Here is a 21,964-nt window from a genome sequence, read left to right on the forward strand (position 1 = left end):
CGGCTACTGCATGCATCATACCTTTTCTCTTAGAACTAACTTGTACTTGAGTTTAGTTTGGTCATTTTGAAACAGTAACACAATAACTTGCTCTGTTGTTAACTTGATGCAAACTATAGAAACAGTAAAATCACTCAAACTTTCAAAGTGGATTAATGGAGAAATCAGTCACTGCTTTTGAGTTATAAAATTCTCTACAACATTGACAACTATCCTATTTTCTATATATTATATTAACCAACAAATAAGCTAAAAGCAGATTCCAGAGAATTGTAACGAAGACCCTTGTATTTATTTATATTTGGAAAATGATACAATTATATATAGTTAAAGAAAAAAATATAGGAAAGAAATATATAGATCTTAAGAATGTATAAAGTAAGAAAATAAAGATCCTAAACCATTGATGCCATCCAGAGTTACTAGCACCTTAGCTGGTGATTATAGAAAAGTGAATATGAAAAATAGAATTCTTTGTTGGATTTCAGTAAGCTGGCAGGAGACAAGTTGTTCATAAAAACGAAATTCAAGTTATTCCTTCCTAGATTTGGCGTCCATGCCATAATACATTCCAGATTTTCCTAAGCAAAAGCAAGGAATCAAATCTCTCAGTTTATTTTCTCTTCACTCTTTGCCTTTATCAAAAAAAAAAAAAAAATTCCCAGGATGAGCACAAGACAAAAATTCCCTGTATGAGCACAAGCAAGGAAGCAAAGCACATAGTTGCTTCAAACATGTTTCTCGCTGCTGCCTGCGTATTCAATAAAACCATCTTATTCAAATGTGATAGTGATACTGTATATTCCCTCTTTGTACCCATTTTTTTATTTGAAGTTCTTACATTTATTCGTTTTTCTTTATTAGTACTTACTGAACAAAGTCTTATTTCTTCGTATGAAACTTTTTTCAAGAAGTGGATTTTGATCCCAAAAGTTACACCGTGGTTCTATCATAAATATGTTTATTTGAATCCTTTAGTTAGAATGATACAATGTAATTAAGGTTAATAATTCTATTTACTTTTAACTAAGATGGACCACATTTGAACCTTGTGAATCAATATTGCGGGCTCTCTTGGTTCATTAGTAAAGTGAGAGAGAGGAAAGGGACAACAAAAGCCAGGCTTCCTCTTAACGATCAAACATTTTGATTGGACTGGAAGCAAAGTAGTTGATTCAACATCCCTGAATTTTGTTGCTGATGGCTATATATACCTCAACACATATTGCAACAAACCACACAACCCGATTTCTCTTCCTATCTTAATTTCAATCTTACCTTTTGCATAAATCTACATGGCTTACTGGTCATCAGGCTCTGGTGCTGATACCCAGAAGCTCATCAGGGGCGACCGGGGTATGGTGGCTATGTCTGATGACAATATCATGATGAAGCAAATCATAGCAACCCACACCCCTGATGGAAGAGAGGTTGATGTTAAACCTCTTTTCTTTCTCGTTCAGGACATCCTCAACCGTGCCACCTTTCAAGTTGATATCCCTGAGGTGATATGATATTACTTTATATGTGTTTAATATTGCTGATGTTTCTATCTTTATTTTTTTTTTTTCATGGCTAATCAATTGTAGTTTATTGCAGGGTGTCCAAGCACAAATGGAGATTGAGGACAAGTCCCAGCAAGCTGGTTTGTTTGCCATGATTGATGCAATATCTTTTACGATTGACAGGATTTCTTGCGAGGTATTTCAAATGATAAAACGCATAAGCACTAGTTTGTTCATATTTAGTATTTTTTTTTTATTTAAACATACAATTTCAATATGAATTTTCAGATAGCATACAAAGCTTTGGGAGGTTCAGATGCGCATGCAACAACTGTCTCTCTATTCAGCCTGCTAGCAACCTACTCTTGGGATGCTAAGTTGGTGCTCACCCTGGCAGCTTTTGCTCTAAACTATGGAGAATTCTGGCTCCTTGCTCAGATTTACCCCGCAAACCAACTAGCCAAATCAATGGCAATCCTGAAGCAATTGCCTTCCCTAATGGAGAACACTGGTCCATTGAAAGCACGCTTTGATGCACTTAACAATCTGATCAAGGCTATGATGGATGTGACCAAGTGCGTCATTGAGTTCAAGGAGCTACCATCCGCCTACATTCACCAGGATGTAGCTGCATTTTCCACTGCCATGACCCATATCCCAATCGCTGTCTACTGGACCATAAGGAGTATCGTGGCTTGCGCAACGCAGATCACTATGCTCACTAGCATGGGCCATGAGTATGATTCCCTTCCTTCCCAATATATCAATTAATGCTCATATCATTAGACAAGTTTTATTTAAGTTGACTTTGTTATGGTAAAAAAATCTTCAAACTCCAATATGAAACCATTAGTTGAATTATTCTATGCCATATATGTGATCCTCTGCTGCACTGATTTCAGTTATGCAGTATCAACCACAGAGTCATGGGAGCTATCCACCTTGGCTCACAAACTCAAGACCATATATGAACATCTTAGGAAGCAGCTGGCTACATGCTACCAATACATAGGTTAATTAGCCCTCTTTCTGAGTTTGATTTATTGAAACATGCAGTGCCCATATGTTAAATTGTACCTGCTTAATTAATGATATGAAATTTTCTGTTTGCCGTAGAGGAAAAGAAAAGTCTTGAAGCCTATCAAATGCTTCTGCATCTCTTTGAAACGCTCCATGTTGACAACATGAAGATCCTAAGGGCCTTGATCTATGCCAAGGATGATTTGCTGCCACTTGTTGATGGTGCTTCTAAGAAAAGGGTTCGCCTTCCGACATATCATATACCATTACTAATATTTCAGTCTTAACCAGCGGCAAATTTGATCTTTTATGTGATAAACAGGTTAGCATTGATGTGCTGCGGAGGAAGAATGTATTGCTGCTCATTTCTGGCCTAGACTTCTCCCACGAAGAGCTTTCTATTCTGGAACAAATTTACAGTGAATCAAGGCAGCAAGCAGGCAGGCTAGAGAGTCAATTTGAGGTTGTTTGGATTCCAATTGTGGATCGGTCAATCGAGTGGAATGAAGCAATGCAAAAGCAATTTGAGATCCTGCAGGCTTCAATGTCATGGTACACAGTGCACCATCCAACCCTGATAGAGAAAGCAGTGATCAAGTTCATCAAGGAAGTGTGGCATTTCAAGAACAGGCCAATTCTTGTAGTGCTAGACCCTCAAGGGAGGGTGGTCTGCCCAAAAGCAATTCACATGATGTGGATTTGGGGAAGCAATGCCTTCCCTTTCACAAGCATGAGAGAAGAAGCACTCTGGAAGGAAGAAGCCTGGAGGCTTGAGCTTCTAGTTGATGGCATTGATCCAATGGTTCTCAATTGGGTAAATTCCAACTCCTCATTCATTCTAGTATCCAATAACATTATACAACTAAATATTTACTAATTCGAAATGGGATTATTCTGTTTTGTACTCAGATTAGAGAAGGAAAATACATTTTCTTGTATGGAGGAGATGATCTAGAATGGATACGTAAATTCACAAACGCAGCACGCACAGTTGCAACTGCTGCACGCATCCCTCTGGAGATGGTGTATGTGGGGAAGAGCACCAAGAGGGAACAAGTGCGACGAATCATGGCAAGCATCCAAATTGAAAAGCTAAGTCAGGCGTGGCCAGACCTCACCATGGTATGGTTCTTCTGGACACGTCTCGAGAGCATGCTATTCTCCAAGATTCAACTGGGCAGAGCCGATGACCAAGACCCCATGATGCAAGAAATCAAGAAACTTCTGAGCTATGACAGAGACGGCGGATGGGCCGTGCTAAGCAAAGGCTCCCAGGTAGTAGTGAATGGACATGGAACCACCATTGTGCCTGCATTGTTGGAATATGATATTTGGAAGGAAAACGTGCCTGTTAAAGGTTTTGATGTGTCATTTAAGGAGCATCATCAGAAACTTCATGGCATTGCTCACCCATGTTGCCGCTTTGAGTTCTCGAGTCATTTTGGAAGAACTCCGCACAGCATGACATGCCCTGAGTGCCTCCGAGTGATGGAGAAATTCACAACTTTCTGCTGCTGCCATGATGATCATGTTCCAGGCATAGGCTCAAGCTCGCTATACTAATAATATGGGGGGCTTTAAGTTTCTCTTCTAATTAGCTTTGCTATATGTAATACGGCCTCCAAACCATGATGCGTTTTGTTTTGTGTGTTTATTATGGTACTATTATGAAATAAAATTCATGTGTGAGATGTAATGTAATGTCAATGGCCCCATTAGGGGCTACTTTGGATTTGACAATAAATTTAAAGAGTGATTATGTTATCATCAATTAGTAATAATTAGCAATAATGATCCTATTCTGTGCTAAAAATAATCTTAAAAAATAAACATTATTTAAAAATGGGACGACCGAAAATCAACTGCCCCTATAGCTCAGTGGTAGAGCGTCAGTCTTGTAAACTGAAGGTCTGTAGTTCGATCCTGCATGGGGGCAAACTTTTTCATTTTTTTTTTTTCGGCTACAAAAATTAGATACTGTTTAAGAGTGTATTAATGTTATACGATATTTTGAAAGTATGTATAAGAATATTCCTGCATTCCATCACTTCTTCTTTTGTTTTTTAATCTCAAATGATCTTGTTTTCATATAGCATTTCACTTAATAAAAAATAGAACACTATGACATATAATATGCAAATTTTGGATGAATTTTTTAAAGGTCTTATATACATGAATGAAACCTCTTATAAAAATCGAACATGACAGGATGATAACCTTAAATATATAAATTTAAAAGTCATTGCTTAATATAGACAAATTTTAATGCATAAAATCCTCCTTAATTAACTTTACCCAATTCAACTCGGTTTCAGCTTCATCCATTCTTGTTAAATATTGTACCTCTATGTTCTTGTAATATCAATTTGACATACACCACCCCGGTATATAAGTATAATATAACAAATTAATCTTACCTCTAAAAAAATTCTTTAAATTTATCCATTTTAAACAAATATATTTAGTAAATTAAAATAAAAATTGGAATGGATTTTTTATTTTTTTTATAATTAAAATAACCTACAAATAACATATAGAAGAACCCTTTTCTTTTTCAATTTTTTCATAAAATCATATCTCAATATTGTTTTAAAGAACTTATTAAGACTTAGTTTGATATTGTTGTAATTTGTTTCATAATCATTTATGGGTCTACTTTTAAAATAATGAAATTTAGAATTAATCTAATAGAGTATTTATTTTTCTTAATTTTAAAATCATTTTTACTTTTAGGGGATAATATGTTAACAATGTAAAAAGAGCAATAATAGATATATTTTGAATTAGTTTTTTGCTATTATTAAAGTATATAAAAATTCAAGCTCTTAAATAGAAAAAATTGAAATTTAAAAAAATATTTGTACACTGACTAAATGCTGCCAATGAACTGTCAACACCATTGAGATGGGTGGCGATGTACATTCACTCACCATCAACAGGTTCATGATCATCGTCGATGTATTTGATAGGAATTTACTTCAATAACTCAATAATTAGGTTGGGTTGTGGGTCTTTTATGGGCTTGGATATAATTCTTCTTAAAAAATCGACTTGTCATGGGAGATGTCTAAACCTTTATAACTCATATATCCACCATTTTCTCTTCCAATGTGAGATCTTAATAGTATTATGGCATCCGACATTGTTCGCCAATTCTAAAGTTTTCAATTTCTAATATTGTTTACTATCTTATTAATTTAATTTTAAATATTGTTTACAAAAAAAGAATTTTGATTTAAAGTTTAATTTGGGGTAATTTTGCAATTGAATACCTAAAAGCAATTTTTTATTTTCAAAAACTTAGAAAATCCTCTTTTGAAATCCTTTGGCTTCGTTTGGTTCAAAATTTGGGGGTTTTGGGAAAAGTTTTTTGAAAAAAGTTAAAAAAAGTTGAATTGGGCGGGTATTACGATGTAGAATTTATAAATTAATAAAATACCCTTTATGTTTGTTTTTTTACAAAATATCCCCTATAATAAAACATTAAAAGTGAACAAAAATACCCCTAACCCACCCTCAAACACCCCCAGCCGGTGACCACCACCGGAGGTGGCCGGAGTCGCCTTATGGGCGCATGACCGGTTGGATCTTGTCGGTCATGCGTCGCTATGGCCTTTTCCGGCCAGATCCACGGTGGATCTGGCCGGAAAAGGCCAGATCTACGATCAGATCTGGCCGTATTTGCTCTCAACGACGGCCAACAAACGGTCGTCGTTGATGGTCAACGACGACCGTTTGTTGGCCGTCGTGACCGAGTGTTACGGCCAAAGATTTGGCCGTCAACGGCCAGATCTTTGGCCTTTTCCGGCCAGATCCACCGGAAAAGGCTAGATCGGCGCACTACAGGCCAGATTCAGCCGGTAGTGCGCCATCCTACCAGATTCCGGCCATTTTCCGGTAGTGGTGGCCGGAATCTGGTAAATGTGGATTGTTGGGGTGTTTTGTAATTTTAAAAAAAATATTTAGGGTTATTTAATTAAATGAACAAATTTAGAGGGTTTTAAAAAAATTAAATAATATTGAAAATAGTATTCCCAAAAATGAGAGATTTTAGGTATTTTACTGTTTAACTTTTTTAGGAATACCAAGAATAATATTCCCAATCTTGAACCAAACGTGAGCCTTTGATAAATAGATTTCCATGATCACTTTTGAAATATGTTTATCGAAAACTTTTAGGACGATAGATTGCGAAATAAGTGATTATGGGGAAAACAATGGCAACCACCGATGACCGAACTCACCCTACATTAAATATTTTTTTTTTATATTTTCTACATTCCTCTATATATTCAGTATATAAGCAATTGACAATTTGACATAGATAAAAAAAAAATTACAAGGCTTGTGGAATTGGGACATAGTAAGGGTCAAAACCCTGCAAACACTACACTGCCGAAACAGAGGAGCCATTCTTTTTTCCTTTGAGAGCTTGTTCAACTTCAATGGCTTCTTGTCTTCAAAAGCTCCTCAAAAAGCCACCGCCAACAAGACTCATTGTTTCTTTACACGCCCAACAATCACCTACCCTCTTAACGCCTCCTCTTCTTCTTAATCACCAAACCCACATCGACACCAAAGCAGATCATCATCGCCATTCACCGCAAACAGCCGAGAACTTCATCCATTTCAACTCCTCTGTATTTTACCCAAGCTTTCCATTTGGTTTTTTTCTAGACCCGATTTTATCATCTGGGTCGATTCATTCTGAGCCCGAAAACGATGTTTCGGATGATGGGTCGGGGACGGTGTACGCTGATAGTGTGAAGAAGAAGAGGAAGAAGAAGATGAACAAGCACAAGTACAGGAAGCTGAGGAAGCGTCTTAGAGACAGACTTAGGTTTGATTGTTCCAGTTTTTTAATGTTTAAGTTTTCCATTTTATTGAAAAGTTCAATCCTGGAGTGAAGAGATTATTCAAAGCATAAATCGGTTTTTTTTATGTTACTTTTATTGGTTATAATGTTCAATTTTGCACTCTAATTTTGCAGCTGTGTAACAAACAACATTTTCTTTCAAAGAGAACAATTTTTTTTTTCTTTTGGTATCGGAATAATGTTTTGTTTGAAATGAAATTTATCACATAGTTGACTTACATTGCTTGATTAAAAGTAGGTGTTTGTGTATAAAATGCCTGCTTTAAGTATTTTAGGTTGGATACTATCATGATGTGTTTTGTGTTAGGGAATAGTGCGGGCATGTGGGATTTGAAAGCACAGTCCTTCTTCTTAGTCAACATGCGAGTAGGGTTGATGCTTCCTTATCTAAATATAATTACAATTTGCTAATAATTTCTCACATCCTTTCTGGCAGTTACTAGTTCGTTTCTAAGATAATCTGTGTATTAAACCTACAAACTGTTTCATCTCTGGTATTGTGGTTAAATGCTGGTTGCATTTTTTACTTCTGATTACCATGTAATTGTGTGCTCCATGGTACTATACTCTCAGGTGTGGAATGGAATTACAAACTTAAACTATCACATGAAAGAGTTGATAAAGTCGCATTCTATTTTATTTACTGCCAAGTGAATTCTCTAAAATAAAATTCTGCAAACCCTTGCATGCAGGAGTCTAAGTCTTATTAGTTGATTTTAAGAAAGTGTGGATGCCCCAACTTGAGATGTATATATAACATATATTAAAGTATTTGATAAGGCCAAGGGTTGGGCTTTGTGGTAAAAGCCTTTGGTTTTACTTTTAACCAAGTAGTCAGAGTTCATTTCTTCTTCTTTTTTCTGTCTTCAACATGCATTTCCTTAGCTTCTTCTAATAGAAGAGTGAATTGTGATGAGGTCTAGTGCCTTCTTTAGAAAATTAAAAACTTTCTATCCTTTTAGTGACTCCTATTTGTTTAACGATTCTGCAATATTGGCTTGACTAGAAATAGGAATAGTATAAAAAACTCAGTGTATAATTGTGGTTCACATTGCCATTAAGAATTCTTGTGAGTGCATCTTACATACCCATTGCGGAGCAGGAAATTAACTAGGGAGACTACCGGGCAGATACTACACGAAACCTTAGGTCCAACTTCAGATCATTGTTGAGGGTCTACTCATGGAAGGTTACTTGTTTATATATACATATATATTTGTGTGTGTGTCCGTACGCATATGTGTATTCTCTTTGTGGATCAGTGGTATACCTGTCTATAGAACACATGTTTGTATTACATAAAATCAGTATTGCTGACAGGTGTCCTCTACTCTTGCCTTTATTTTTTATTATTGCTACATATTCTGATGAAGAATATTGAAGCAAAATCAAGCAATAGCAGCATTATGGCTATTAAGGATGCTAGTAATGGTTCTTCACTTTGGAATCTTTGGATCTGCTGTTTCAAGATAAGACTCTACTTTGTGAAGACATGGGAATTTTTCGTTGTCCTGATACCAGTAATGTTATATTTTATGAAAAAATGTGAAATAAAAAGGAGTTGTTGTCTGACTAGAGAGATCACTTTGCTATATAACTGTCCCCTGCTTGTCAATAAGCAAAAGGCTCTGTTGATGAGTGTAGTCACTTCATCCATTAGACTAGCTTTAGAGTGATTAAGTGGGTTAGTATGCAATAATGTGCAGTGAATTCTAGTTTTAGTTCAAAAATAATGAGTACGAATCTGTTTTAATTTGAAAGTATCAGCGGATCCTTCAGAATCTATGGGTGCTGTGATAATTTGGGAACTAAGATGGGATACGGAGCGTATTTGTGATCTTGCACCAAGAGTATGAAATGGATTGAAGAAGCATTTCCATCCAGATAGGATGCAGTAAAAGTAAATAATCTTTACAGTGGAACAGTAATGTAAGGGATGAGAGTTCAAGAGGAAGTCAATTGAAAATGCTGCTGGTGAAGTGGGCTATGTCTTACGAAAAGGAGGGAAAGTTCTATTGAGTTTTATGTAAATATTTGCCATGTCGGTACGCCTGTAAGACAACTTGTTCAGCTTGCATTATGCCAGGGAAGCATGGTCGAACAATCCATATACTTTATTTAACGTCACCGAGGTCTTTGTGACTATGTTGCTATATATAAGATTTCCTTCTTTTTCTTTTTTTCTCTTGATTTAAGTCCCACTGGTCTGCATGAAGAGTACAGCCTCTCTTATTAATAATCAAGTCAAAATTACTCACGCTTGATGTTGACCAGGCACCACACTACCCAACTGGCCACCCTCAAATTATTGGTAGCTCTGCAGGATTTTGGTCATGGCAAAGAATTTTGAAAATTTGTACTCTTCTGCTGTATCTTAGAGCGGGCATCTTTGGCTGCCATATGTTATTGGGCATAAAATGAACTACTGAACATGATACATTTGATCCTACAGGGAGCATGCTCTGAGGAATTAGACCCTCAGAAATCTGAACAGTTTCTACTTTGGTAAGATGGTCCTCCTATTAAAGTTGACCGGTAGACCTTTTCAGAGGTTTGATTTGCTTGTGGCTCGATGAATTTACCTTGTGTTTGTACGATGAGAATTGGGAAGACGATTGGCATCTTCCCTGACAAAGACGGGAGCAGGAACAGTCTTTGGACTCCCTGTTGCCGCATTTCTGAATAAATTTACCTTGCTTCTTCTTACTAGAACTAGGAACCACAAAAAATTTGAAGTTTAGAACTTAAAATTCTGAGAGTCATTGTTTAACATCTCTGCTGCAGACAAGGGACATATCTCATCATCACATTTTAATAACAAGAAGATAGAGCTAAGTTTAGTGAGACCCACCTCTTTCTTTCTTTTTCATTTGCTTAATATTATGAACCCCATCATGATACAAACATCCCCTATATTCTGTTTCTGGTTTCATATTTCCTAATCTTTTCAATTTTATCAATTGCAATTAAGTCATTGAGTCTTTGTAATGTGACCTTGATTCCAATCTCATGCCTGACATTTGGGTCCAGAAGGTGTGGTTGATATGTTGCATTTGTTGCTTGTAGGGCAAGGCCTCCCATTACTCTGTCCCACTTGCAGCATTTCTAGACCAGAACATTAATGTGGTTAGTTTTGACCAAATCACGATTTAGTATGAGCCGTCCTGCTTTAGAGATTTTGTCATCAAAACTTTTTCGCTCTGATTATCAGGGGGGGATCTTATAAAAACAGGAGTTTTTATCGCTTGGCTCATGATGATTTTGAAATCAAATCATCTGGATTTGTTTGCATTTTACTTGTCATCTAATAAGAATAGAATCATTGTAATAACTACAAATGTGTATTGATCTTGAACAGATCAGCAAATATATATTGAATGTTTATCCATACATTGATTTGTGTTTGATTTATCTCAATGGTTTTGGTACTGTGAGACATGACAAATAATAATATAATAATTCATAGTGTACTTTAACATTGGGTTAAAGTGATTTTTGAGCACTTTAACCCAAGAACTCAAGTCTTTATTCTTTAGCCATTGTTATACCTTTCTAGGCAAGACCAGTGATCAGAATGACCTTTCTTGGGGGAGTCACGGCCACCTATTCATCTTTGATCTTTCGTTGATTTGAAGAATGCACGTGGTGAGCATAAGGTGTGAGTGATGGCCACGAGAACGAGATACATAGGGATTGGAGTGAGTGATGAAATAGGGAGATTGATTTTGTAAAAAAATTCCAATCACTAGCAATAATGCCCTTTAATGGAAAAGCCTTCGATCCCATGTGATTGTTCTCCTATTGCCTTGAAATTTCCATTTGTTTAGCCCACGCCAAAACAAGATTGATGGAAATCAGTAGGTTAAAACCATGGTAGAAACTGAAAAGGGAGAGGTTAAAACTTAAAAAGCTTAAAACCTTTTTAAAGCCCTTGGCCAGGGTCATACCTTAAAAGCTTAGAAATGTTTTGTCTGCCTTGAACATACATTTTGTATTGTTTATCCAGAGTCATTTACAAACAAAAATATTTGCGTGGTTCTAGATTAACTAATAAAAAATAATTGTAATGAAAATATATCTCTTTTTCTTGAAATGAACATATGCCTAAAGCAAAGCGCCAAAGAAACTGTTTAAAAAATCTGCAAGAGTGATGGTGATTGTGAGGATGAGGAATAAAAAGTTGGGCTTGATTCCATACTTACAGTTATGAGTAGAGTTGATGCATAGTTACTGTACAAAATTCTACTCCCAAGTTTTCAAGAGCTCATTAGAATACTATATTTGGTCAAGCAAAATCATCTATCATCCATAAATTCACAAAAATGATTTATTCATCCGGGTATTTGGGTTTTGGACACGCAAGCATTCTCTTCGGCCTGGTTTGGCCCTTTGAATTAAAAAAAAATATTATAATTATATAAAGTTGTAAATGAACAGAATGTTCCCTTCTCATCTCTGGAAACAGAGGTGGGCCTTCTTATTATTATTATTTTTTTTCTTTTCTTAGTTTTGATTTTAAAAAAAAAAAATGTGGGTGCCAAATGGGTTTGTTGGTTTTTAATCAATTTAGATATTGAAACAAGATGAAGGTGGGATTGAAAGTTGAAGATCCCCTATATCTCAAATTGGATTGGGATTTAGTGAATAAGAAGTTTGGATCAACATGATGAAATTAAGAGAAAAACATTAAATGATGAGGTTGATGGAAAATGGTTAATGAATCCTGAAGTCACATTTCTTCAACTTTATTCACATGGAGTTGATATAGAGTTAGGTACTAGTACGCTACTACACTACACCCCAACAATTTGATATGAAAATTTTTCTGTCCAATTTACATGTCCCTACACATCATGTGGCTTTTTCTCTGGTTGTGACCAAACCCAAAGTTAAAAACAAAGTAAAACACAACACAACACAACACACTCACACTCTTGACTCTTCTCTTTTTCTCTCTCAAGCCACCTTATTAATTAACCACTAGAAGGACAAAATCCTCTCTCTCTCTCTCTCCCACTTTCTATCTCCTCTTCTCCCCCTAAACAGTTTAAGGTTCTGGAAAAAAGAATAAAAGAAAAGGGAAAATAAATAAATAAAATAATTTAAGGAAAGAATGTTGATCTGAATAGTTCAGAACCCAAAACCCAAAAAACTATTATCCTCTCTAGAGAAAGAATAAAACACACAAAAGAGAGCAAAAAACAGAGCAAGAGACAGAAATGGGTGGAGTTACTTCATCAATGGCGGCAAAGTTTGCTTTTTTTCCGCCCAACCCACCTTCATACAAGCTCATCACTGATGACCTTACTGGTCTCTTGCTTCTCAGTCCGTTTCCACACCGGGAAAATGTTGAAATCCTTAAGTTACCAACTAGAAAAGGCACTGAGATAGTGGCAATGTATATAAGGCACCCCATGGCTAGCTCAACATTGTTGTATTCTCATGGAAACGCTGCCGATCTGGGTCAGATGTATGAGCTCTTCATCGAATTAAGCATCCACTTGAGGGTTAATCTCATGGGGTACTCTGTTTTTATTCTGTTTTACTCATTTTTACTCTGTTTTTTTGTGTTTCCTTTTGTGCAATTCTGTGATTTTGGCTGTCTTAACATTTTTTGTTTTGGGAACCTTGATGTTTTTGTTGATTTGTACTGATTTGTCAGTTCTGGCATCTGGGTTTTTGGTGTTTCTAGTAGATAAGCTTTGTTTAGTTGGAATTTTGGAGTGATTATGGTTATTCCTTTCTTTTTGGTTTACAAGACATCTAGATTTACTGATTTTAGCTGGGATTAATGTAAATTGGCTGAATATGGAAGTTTTTTCTTAGTTTTATTGGTGGCTATGTTATGATCCTCTTTAGCATCCTGGTTCAACTAGAAAGTTCTGAAGTACTTTGGTATAAATATTTAGTTGTAGATTATTGGTAGGTCACTTGATATAATGAAGATGGAAATTTGCTAGGCTGCTGAGGTTTGATCTCATAATATGAGACTAGATTGAAAGGATAAGATAAGCATGTTTATGCTGATCATATTTTCAGTTTAATAGGTTCACCAGGCTATTCATCTCCAACGATTATGAATGCTTCTGTTTTGGAGATAAACCTCCGTATGCATATTTTAGTTTGATAATTGTTAATGGTTTTCGGATACAGAAACAAATATTCAATTATTCAAATGGTGATTAATCAAGCATAAAATGAGCAGCTCTCTTATTTGCTTATGTGTCTGTGTGCAGATATGACTATTCTGGATATGGGCAATCAACTGGAAAGGTTTGTTACTGATTTTTAATTAAAAAACTAATACAAAAAATTATTATTTGATTTATGTGGCAATAATAGTTGAGTGTTAAAAGGATCATCTAAATTTCATAGCTTTCCTAAATTGCAGCCTAGTGAGCAACACACATATGCAGATATTGAAGCTGCATATAAGTGTCTTGAGGAAAGTTATGGTACGAAGCAGGAAGATATCATCCTTTATGGCCAATCTGTTGGAAGTGGCCCGACTTTGGATCTTGCCGCTCGATTGCCTCAGTTAAAGGCCGTTGTTCTGCACAGTCCCATACTTTCCGGCTTAAGAGTCATGTATCCTGTAAAGCGTTCATACTGGTTTGACATTTATAAGGTAACATGACTCTTCTTTTGGTCTCTTTCCCATATGCATTCTATTTAATTGATAAATGAATTATTTTCTCATTAAACTTGTATGTTATCTCTTCTTTGTTTGTTTGCAGAATATTGACAAGATTCCACTTGTAAATTGTCCCGTTCTTATCATTCATGTAAGTAAGCTATTCTATAATATTTTCTACCCAATGTTATATATGTTTGAGTCTTCTGGACATACGAATGACATTTTCCGTTTTCATCTTTACAGCCCCACATATTTCTATATAATATTTTGAATTTATATATAAATTAAACGTGCACTTAATTTAATTTCTCATGGATTTTTCACCATTCATGTTCTTGTGTGGCAGTCTTTGTATGGGTTCAGCGCGAAATCAGTAGATGCAAACCGCTGATGGCATTACCTTGTCGTTTCCTTTTGAATATTAAATAGCTTTTCATAGGCTGTCATAAGTTTCTTCCATGTAGCAGTGTCTTAGGAGTCCAGTTCTTTTCAATCAAGTCTAATGCTCTAGACCTGGAGTGGACTTTTGGGCCATGCAAGTGTCTCAAATCCAAACGAGGAGATAGCCGTCATTTTGGTCTCTTGTAATTGTCAGTTTTGGAGGATTTTTGAAGTTCTGAGAATGGAAATAGTTACAGCCTTAAACCCAAAAAAAAATGGTGTAGAGGTGAACAAAGGATGATTTAGAAGGTGCATAGTTGACCTTTATTTAGATATTACTTAGTTTCTCCAGAGTGAATTATTGGAGTAAAGAGCAAAACTTCGGGTTTTACCTATTTAGATTATTTTAAAAGAAAAAAACAAGTACTGAAGTAGTATTGACAAATTAGAGCAGACTATTAAGCGCTTCCAAAAGAAAAAAAAAAAAAAAATATATATATATATATATACATCATGAATGTGTTTGCAGTGGATAGAGATAGCGTCAGTGAAGCCCGTGATCCCTGGATGGGATTCCTATGCTTTTTGTTTGTACTCAGAGAAATTATGCTTTATGCTGACCTCAATGAATATTATATATGTCAAGTGCTGGCATATGCATTTGATCAGAACTTGTCTTCTTTTGATTTCTTATAGAGATATTTGGTATGTCGTAGCATAGTCAACCATTTTATAATTGCATTAGGTAAGAATGCTGATGTCTTTAGTTTTAGTTTTTAGGTTTTAATTGCTTAACCAATAATTAACTTTTTCATAGAACCAGTTTATCTTCTCCAGTCTTATATTTGTACTTATGTTGGTGACATCATTCCTCACTAAGTTGGGATGAACAGTAGAATGGCTGACCAGCTCCCTGGAACAATAGTTTTTGTTTCCTTATTAGAACACAAGCATCACTAGTGTTCTGGACTTTGGAGATCATAATTTGAAGAATCAAAAGAGTCGAAGAAATAAGTCTTAAATAGTATTTGTAAAAGCTATTAGTGTTTTTTTATTTGTTAAAATCCCTCAGATGTTCTGATCATAATACTATGTCATTTTATCTTTCACAATTGAGTATTTCATATTATTTTATAGGGAACTTCAGATGAAGTTGTTGATTGCTCCCATGGAAAGCAACTCTGGGAACTGTGTAAAGAGAAATATGAACCACTTTGGCTCAAAGGAGGGAGCCACTGTGATTTAGAGCACTATCCTGAGTACATCAGGCATCTCAAGAAATTCATATCAACTGTAGAGAAATCTCCTTCCCAGAGATACAGTTCCAGGAGAAGCACAGACCACTTCGAGCAGGCTCGGAAGAGTACTGATTTCTTTGAAGTTTCAAGGAAGAGCACAGACCGGCGAGAGAAGCCAAGACCAAGCACCGAGAGACCTGAAAAACTGAAAAACCATTCCAACAATGCTGACAAGCTAGAAAAACTGAGAATGTCTTTCGACCAAATGGAAAGATCTCGGAGGAGTGTGGATTGTCACGAGAAATCACGAAAAAGCATCGACCACCAGTTGGAAAGAGCTCGAAAAAGTGTTGACCGGTTGGACAGAATACGAAATGGGTAATACAACTAGAAGAACAAAGAAATTTGCAGTGATTTGGTGTTGTGGGGAATGTATTTTGCTTCTCTTTTTAATTTATTTATTATGATTTTGTGGCTGTGTAGTTGGCTTGTGGTATCTCTATAATAACAATGGCATGAAATGAGAAAAAGGGTATGGTGTTATAATGAGGTAAACTTAGCTGCCTGTAAACCCATGTTCTCATTGTTTCACAAACACTTAAGTGAAGTATAGAAAGGACCACTTGGAAAGAGAACTGCCGCAGTTGGCTTCTTTTAACTTTTAAGTAGGGGGTGTTCAAAAGCGGTTAACCGGTTCGGTAAACCGCTTTTCTAAAACGAACTAGTTTTCGTTTAGGAAAATTCTCGAACCAAAACTGAACCGGTTTAGGGGGAAAAACGGTTTTTGTCGGTAACCGAAAACTGGTAAACCGTTTCTGGTTTTTTCCTTTTTTATTGGATAAAACTTTTTTTTTCCTAAATTAAATTGTAAACATAACAAGTACGTTTTTCAAAATGGTCAACCGCTTTTTTGAGCCAAACTGGTTTTTCGGTTCGGGAAAATTCCCAAACCGAAATCGAACCGGTTAACCGTTTTCCCTTTTTTTTATATAACTTTTTTTTTTAATTTTTTTCCCAAATAAAATTGTAATATATAATATATATACTAAATAAAATTAAATATTCATACATATCCATTGACCATTACTAATAATACATTAAAAATTGATACAAATAAAAGTTCGAAATGAAAATTTTTTTCATTTAATATTAATTATAATATATATTTTTATTTTTATTTAATATATATATATATTATATTAATATATATATATATTATTATAACCGGTTCAAAAAACCGGTTTTGGTTAACGCCTTTTTTTTTTTTCCTGAACCGAAAATCCGATTTTTTGAATTTTTCAAACCGTAACCAAACCGTTTTTCGGTTCAGTTCGGTTTTTGTATTTTTTTTAACACTCCTATAAACAATACATATTCAAATAAAAATTAAAAATTCATACATATTAAAAATTAATAATATATATCTTTATTTTTATTTTATATATATATATATAATGATGCTAGCTTACTCACGAGCTTACTAACCGCTTTACTATCTTTGTTAAAATTACATATGGTACCCGTACTATGCGTTATATTTACAAAGGATAGTAAGATGGTTAGTAAGATCGTAAGCAAGCATAACATTACTATATATATATAGTAAAATATCTCTATAGTGATACTTTATATAAGAATAAACTCTATATAATCATAAAAAAATTTATTCTCAATTTGGGATAGTTATAAATAAGAATAAACTCCACATTGTAATAAGTTATAATTTTTTTAATTTCCGTCTTAAGGAAAGTTACTTCCACATAATAATAATTATCTGTATATTGAAAAAAAAAATATGCTAACTTACATTAAAAATTTAAGATGAAATAAAATATTTATTTAAAGTTGTTTGGATGAATGATTTATGTTTTAGAGTTGTTACCATATCTCTTAACTTACGAGTACATTACCCGCTAGTATGAACATTTTCTTGTTGAAATCAAAATATTTCTAGCTTCTCAAGCATGTTTAGAGCTTATTGGCATGAAACTTTTTATATTTCCCTATTATCATTCTCATGGTTATTTCCTTTCTCTTCTTGTCTAATTGTAACAATGATTTTTTCTTCAGTTAAAGTATACATGACTTGTTACTCATTTGGATGATTGATAAAGATATTAATATCAATTCGATTAGTGTAGTGAAGTTGTCAAATCTGATCACTAAAGTCTACTATGATTTTTTTATTCTCCTTATTAACTTTATTTGTAACTTGCAATTAATCGACATCGAGGGTCATAATTTTGTAATGTTTAAAACAATTGGCAATTGTCTATGACTTCACATTAATTTGACCATGTAGCAATTACATTTACAATTTCATCAAGGACATTGATCTTTATTGGTTTCAAGATACAATATTCTATCTGTTTCAAAAGTAAGCAATTGAAATATTGAATTGAAATCCTAATACTGTTAAAACATTAATTGAAATCTTAAAACTTTACTACAAAAATATGAATTATAAAATAAAAAATTTTTATAACTACATTTCTATTAAGTTATAACCTCTTTATAATAATAAAATTAGTTAGTCCCACCATTATGACTATGGAGAGGTTTTACTATATATGGTTAAAAAAACCGATTTCAGTTAATCGGTTTTAATTTTTTTTCGAACCGATAACCGAATCAAATATTTGGTTTTTAAAATTTTTTGAACTATAACTAAACCGTTTTTTTAGCTAACCGATTTTTCAGTTCAATTGGGTTTTTGTATTTTTTTTTTTTTTTTTAACTCTCTTAGTTTTATGGCATGTTTAATTACCCATCAAGGATAAGCAGAATGGATAGCCGTGGCCCCGGTGCCCCGGCAAAAGAGAAACTTATTGGATCCTGGTCCATTTTGTTGTATGTGAGGCTTATGTCTCAAGCATGCATGAATATGACTTGTATTCAAGTACCTGCACAGTTTAAAGTGTGCTCAAAGGACCAAAACAGTCAACAGTTGCTACATGAATGTCGGCCACCAGTGGGAATATAATCAACAAGAAAAAATGTGAAGTTGCCACATGTCACAGCCAAACTTTTTTTATCAAACAATTTGAAATCTGGTTTCACTTGTTGGTCTAAAATATTGAAAGTTATAGTCTTACTGAAAGGGTTTCTCAATAAATTCACTTACAATCTTCTGAAACATTGAACACTATTCATGAGTAAAACTTGTATCTTTATTACATGACTTTATAATTCATTGGGGTTTTTCAACATCTGATGATCATTATGCATTCTGCTTGGCATGTTATATATCATATTTTTCTTCTAAGCAACAAAAGAAAACACTCGAAACAGTAGAAGGCGTATACTTTTAACTGCCTTGAACTGGAAAAACTATTACAGGCTGCATTTCAATCCTGATTATCCATAATCACCACAGAGCCAAACATTGCATAAGTTAGCAGTCCAGAGTTTTACCTAGTCTTCTCTTCTGTCGGTGACATGCAACCAAGGAAAAGCTAGCTACTTCTGAGAACTATACCTGAAATATGTAAGATACATAAGCACACTTTCATTCTTGGAAGAGTCAATAGTACTGAATAGAGCTTTCCACTATAGACAATCTGGGTTTGCGCTCGCTGTGTTCAACTATGGCTGACGGTGGAAGATGACCAACGCAGATCTCATGCACTGTGGTAAATAGTGGAAACAGCTCTAGCCATCCCCGATGGCTCAACACTTCATAAACCTCTCTTGCCGTCGAGACGCCCTTTGCATTAATGTAAAAGGTCAGAATTATGGTGACAATAACTTCTTTTGGAACAGTTTTCAGTCTTACATAGTTCACATGATTGTAGAGACTGATATGAATTTATTGCTAATTGAATAAGTTACTGTCAGTTTTCCTATTACTAAAACACTCGCTCAGCAAAAACAACCAGTCTTTTATTGTTTGAAGATGCTTGTATAGTCTATTTGCCATTATGTAGTCATTCTTTTTTGTCACAAGAACTACATATAGAAGTGTTAAATGTTTCACTCAGTTAGCTGATATATCAAACTCATTAGCTTTCCCTGTATAATAATTAGACTTGTAAACATCTACCTGCAATTTCTGGCCCTGCAGCATCTCTGCTTCAAGATCATCAAAAGACCTGCAGGTGAGCCACAGCAAGGTCAAAATCAATCACTCAAAAATCTACACAAGTAATTCGACGTATGATTAAGGTTAACCTTTTTCCTCCATTCTTGGCAAAAGCCTCCGCAACTTTTCTGTTTCTTCCTCCCACTGCCACAAACGATATATTCATTATCAAAGCAAAATTTTACTCAAAGGACAAGGAAGGCATTGATATGCTTCCTTACAACATGTTGTGATGAGATCAGCCACACCACAGCTCTCAAAAAAGGTGCTGTCCTTAACAGATGAAAACAACAGCTTGGAGAAGGCTTTCATCTCTCTTAGACCAATTCTCATTATTGCGGCCTAGAAATTCACATGAATAACCAAGATTAGAAAGAAAGAAATGCAAGCAATGTGTCTAGACCTTACCATAATTATTTGCATATACCTTAGTGTTATTTCCCATTTCAAGGCCATCCACGAAACCTGCCATGTTAACAGTTAATTTGACCAAGGGACACCTGATGTCGTACCAGGAAAAAAAAGGGCTAAAAAATAAAATGGAACAAGAAGAAAATTACTGCAAACCTGCAGCAATGGCTACAACATTCTTCAAGGTCCCACATAGTTCAACTCCTTCCACGTCTTGGACCTATTTACAAATTCAATACAATAGTTAAAACCAAATTGTTTCTTTCAGTTTGGTACACAATAGTAGCTGCATAACTTAAAATGTGTTGGCCTATCATCATTTCCTGTTACACACTACTTAGATCAGTTTAGCTAAAAACTAGTTCATTGGATCAACAATAACCAACAAACAAGCATATTTTTTGCACTTACAGCAGTGACAATAAAATAAGGAGTGCTAAATAATTTAACCCATTGCTCTGCAATCTCTATGTTCTCTCTGTATCCAACTGTCGCTTCACTGAACTTTTCAACAGCAATCTGCACAAGCAGCCTCCATTTCAACCACTAGGGATAAGGCCTAACAAGTGAACCTCTTATTGAGAAAAACAGGTTCTAAAATTAAATAATTACCTCATTTGCAATGTTAGCTCCCATCAACACACAGCAATTTACACCAAGCTGCTCAGAGATTAGCGTGGAAATCATGCATGGGCCTTCCCTTTTGACCTCCATTCCTTTAATGAGGGAAATTGCTTCCACATCTCCATTTACCTTCCCAACAAGCCTTTTGCAAATACCCTCCATAAATTGATGTGGAGTCACAAATACTAACATGTTTGCATCCTTAACTGCAGTACCCAGTTATAATCACCATTAGACTTTAAAGAAGAATGTTGTCGTTTTTACATTTACAAATGTGAAAATAAATACCTGCATTTTCTAGGTCAGGATCTGCAACAACATTTTTGCCAAGCTTAATTCCAGGGAGATATTTAACATTTTCCTGTGAAAGAAATTTAACATAACAGCAAACTAAGAAATAGTGAAACAAATATATTTAACCAAGTAAAAACAATCATTAGCTTGTTACATTGGTTCGATTGATGACATCTGTAAGCTTCTCACCACTGGGCAACGTCTCTTCAAAAACCCACATCCTCACTTCATCTGAAATTCAATAAAAACATTCAAATTCTCAGCATGCATTTCTATTTAAACCTCCATTAGATTGCTTACCAGCATTAAAAATTTAGAAAAAAAAAAAATAGAATAAACAAGCATTCAATAAAATCACAAGATTTCATAGTCATACTTCTCTTCCATTTTTACAAAATGTTCTAAGCAACCACATGCAAGATTAGTGCTGTTTTACACAAACTTGATTAAAAAAAAAAAAAACAAAAACTTTCTGAGTGTCATCAATCTATACTCCCACATGAAAGACAAAACAAAAAGAAAGAGTTTGAACACACCATGAAAAGAACTGAGCTTGAGGGTGTTAGAAGCAATGAGCTTAGCAGCAACACTACCCCAATTGCCACTACCCACCACCGTAACCTTAGATTTCCGTGACACATCATCAGGGTTTGAATAACGTTGAGGTGAAGAAGAACTTTGAGTCAGCCCCTCAAGAACGTTAGGATCTTCAAAGGCAGGCGCCATGAAAAGAGCAAGAGAAATAGAGGACAGGAAAGAAAATTTAGAACGGTTGATAGTTTTGGTGCAAAAATGAGAATGAGAGGAGCAGGGAGAAGAAGAAAACAGTAAATATAAGGAAGAGGGTAGATGCATAGGGGCGGACTTGACAGACACGTCGCGTTACAAACTATATGA

At 35.0% G+C, this 21,964-nt stretch overlaps 3 protein-coding genes and 1 non-coding gene across 4 annotated transcripts; 3 read left to right on the forward strand and 1 right to left on the reverse strand.

The window, feature by feature from the left end:
* The first annotated feature begins 1,214 nt into the window (after positions 1-1,214).
* On the forward strand, positions 1,215-4,292 carry LOC116123337 (protein SIEVE ELEMENT OCCLUSION B). The gene is made up of 7 exons (XM_031409128.1): positions 1,215-1,505; positions 1,600-1,701; positions 1,794-2,242; positions 2,408-2,517; positions 2,622-2,764; positions 2,848-3,339; positions 3,435-4,292. Exons 1-7 carry the CDS (start codon positions 1,296-1,298, stop codon positions 4,086-4,088), a joined length of 2,160 nt encoding a protein of 719 aa, XP_031264988.1. The 5' UTR covers positions 1,215-1,295; the 3' UTR covers positions 4,089-4,292.
* A 97-nt stretch (positions 4,293-4,389) lies between these two features.
* On the forward strand, positions 4,390-4,461 carry TRNAT-UGU. The gene has a single exon. It is a non-coding gene; the product is annotated as a tRNA-Thr (tRNA).
* An 8,159-nt stretch (positions 4,462-12,620) lies between these two features.
* On the forward strand, positions 12,621-16,249 carry LOC116123445 (alpha/beta hydrolase domain-containing protein 17B-like). Its single transcript, XM_031409222.1, has 5 exons — positions 12,621-12,922; positions 13,638-13,674; positions 13,793-14,029; positions 14,139-14,186; positions 15,557-16,249. Exons 1-5 carry the CDS (start codon positions 12,621-12,623, stop codon positions 16,037-16,039), a joined length of 1,107 nt encoding a protein of 368 aa, XP_031265082.1. The 3' UTR covers positions 16,040-16,249.
* Positions 16,250-18,959: 2,710 nt separating this feature from the next.
* Positions 18,960-21,964, reverse strand: LOC116123436 (glycerol-3-phosphate dehydrogenase [NAD(+)]-like). Its single transcript, XM_031409209.1, has 11 exons — positions 21,604-21,964; positions 21,222-21,298; positions 21,062-21,134; positions 20,762-20,979; positions 20,561-20,668; positions 20,306-20,369; positions 20,166-20,203; positions 19,960-20,080; positions 19,828-19,882; positions 19,700-19,748; positions 18,960-19,363 (listed from the first exon to the last, which is right to left on the reverse strand). The coding sequence occupies exons 1-11, from the start codon at positions 21,920-21,922 to the stop codon at positions 19,181-19,183; spliced, it is 1,305 nt and encodes a 434-aa protein (XP_031265069.1). The 5' UTR covers positions 21,923-21,964; the 3' UTR covers positions 18,960-19,180.

This window comes from Pistacia vera, unplaced genomic scaffold (assembly GCF_008641045.1).
Source record: "Pistacia vera cultivar Batoury unplaced genomic scaffold, PisVer_v2 Contig142, whole genome shotgun sequence".
Taxonomy (NCBI): Eukaryota; Viridiplantae; Streptophyta; class Magnoliopsida; order Sapindales; family Anacardiaceae; genus Pistacia; species Pistacia vera.

Excerpts from the sequence above, each read along its gene's own strand:
- LOC116123337 (XM_031409128.1), top strand. The coding sequence starts at position 1,296 with ATGGCTTACTGGTCATCAGGCTCTGGTGCTGATACCCAGAAGCTCATC. Across the intron at positions 1,506-1,599 it reads TTCAAGTTGATATCCCTGAG|GGTGTCCAAGCACAAATGGA; the intron begins GTGATATGATAT and ends AGTTTATTGCAG. Across the intron at positions 2,765-2,847 it reads ATGGTGCTTCTAAGAAAAGG|GTTAGCATTGATGTGCTGCG; the intron begins GTTCGCCTTCCG and ends TGTGATAAACAG.
- LOC116123445 (XM_031409222.1), top strand. The coding sequence starts at position 12,621 with ATGGGTGGAGTTACTTCATCAATGGCGGCAAAGTTTGCTTTTTTTCCG. Across the intron at positions 13,675-13,792 it reads ATGGGCAATCAACTGGAAAG|CCTAGTGAGCAACACACATA; the intron begins GTTTGTTACTGA and ends CCTAAATTGCAG. Across the intron at positions 14,187-15,556 it reads GTCCCGTTCTTATCATTCAT|GGAACTTCAGATGAAGTTGT; the intron begins GTAAGTAAGCTA and ends ATTATTTTATAG.
- LOC116123436 (XM_031409209.1), bottom strand. The coding sequence starts at position 21,922 with ATGCATCTACCCTCTTCCTTATATTTACTGTTTTCTTCTTCTCCCTGC. Across the intron at positions 21,299-21,603 it reads CAAGCTCAGTTCTTTTCATG|ATGAAGTGAGGATGTGGGTT; the intron begins GTGTGTTCAAAC and ends ATTGAATTTCAG. Across the intron at positions 20,370-20,560 it reads CTTATTTTATTGTCACTGCT|GTCCAAGACGTGGAAGGAGT; the intron begins GTAAGTGCAAAA and ends ATTTGTAAATAG.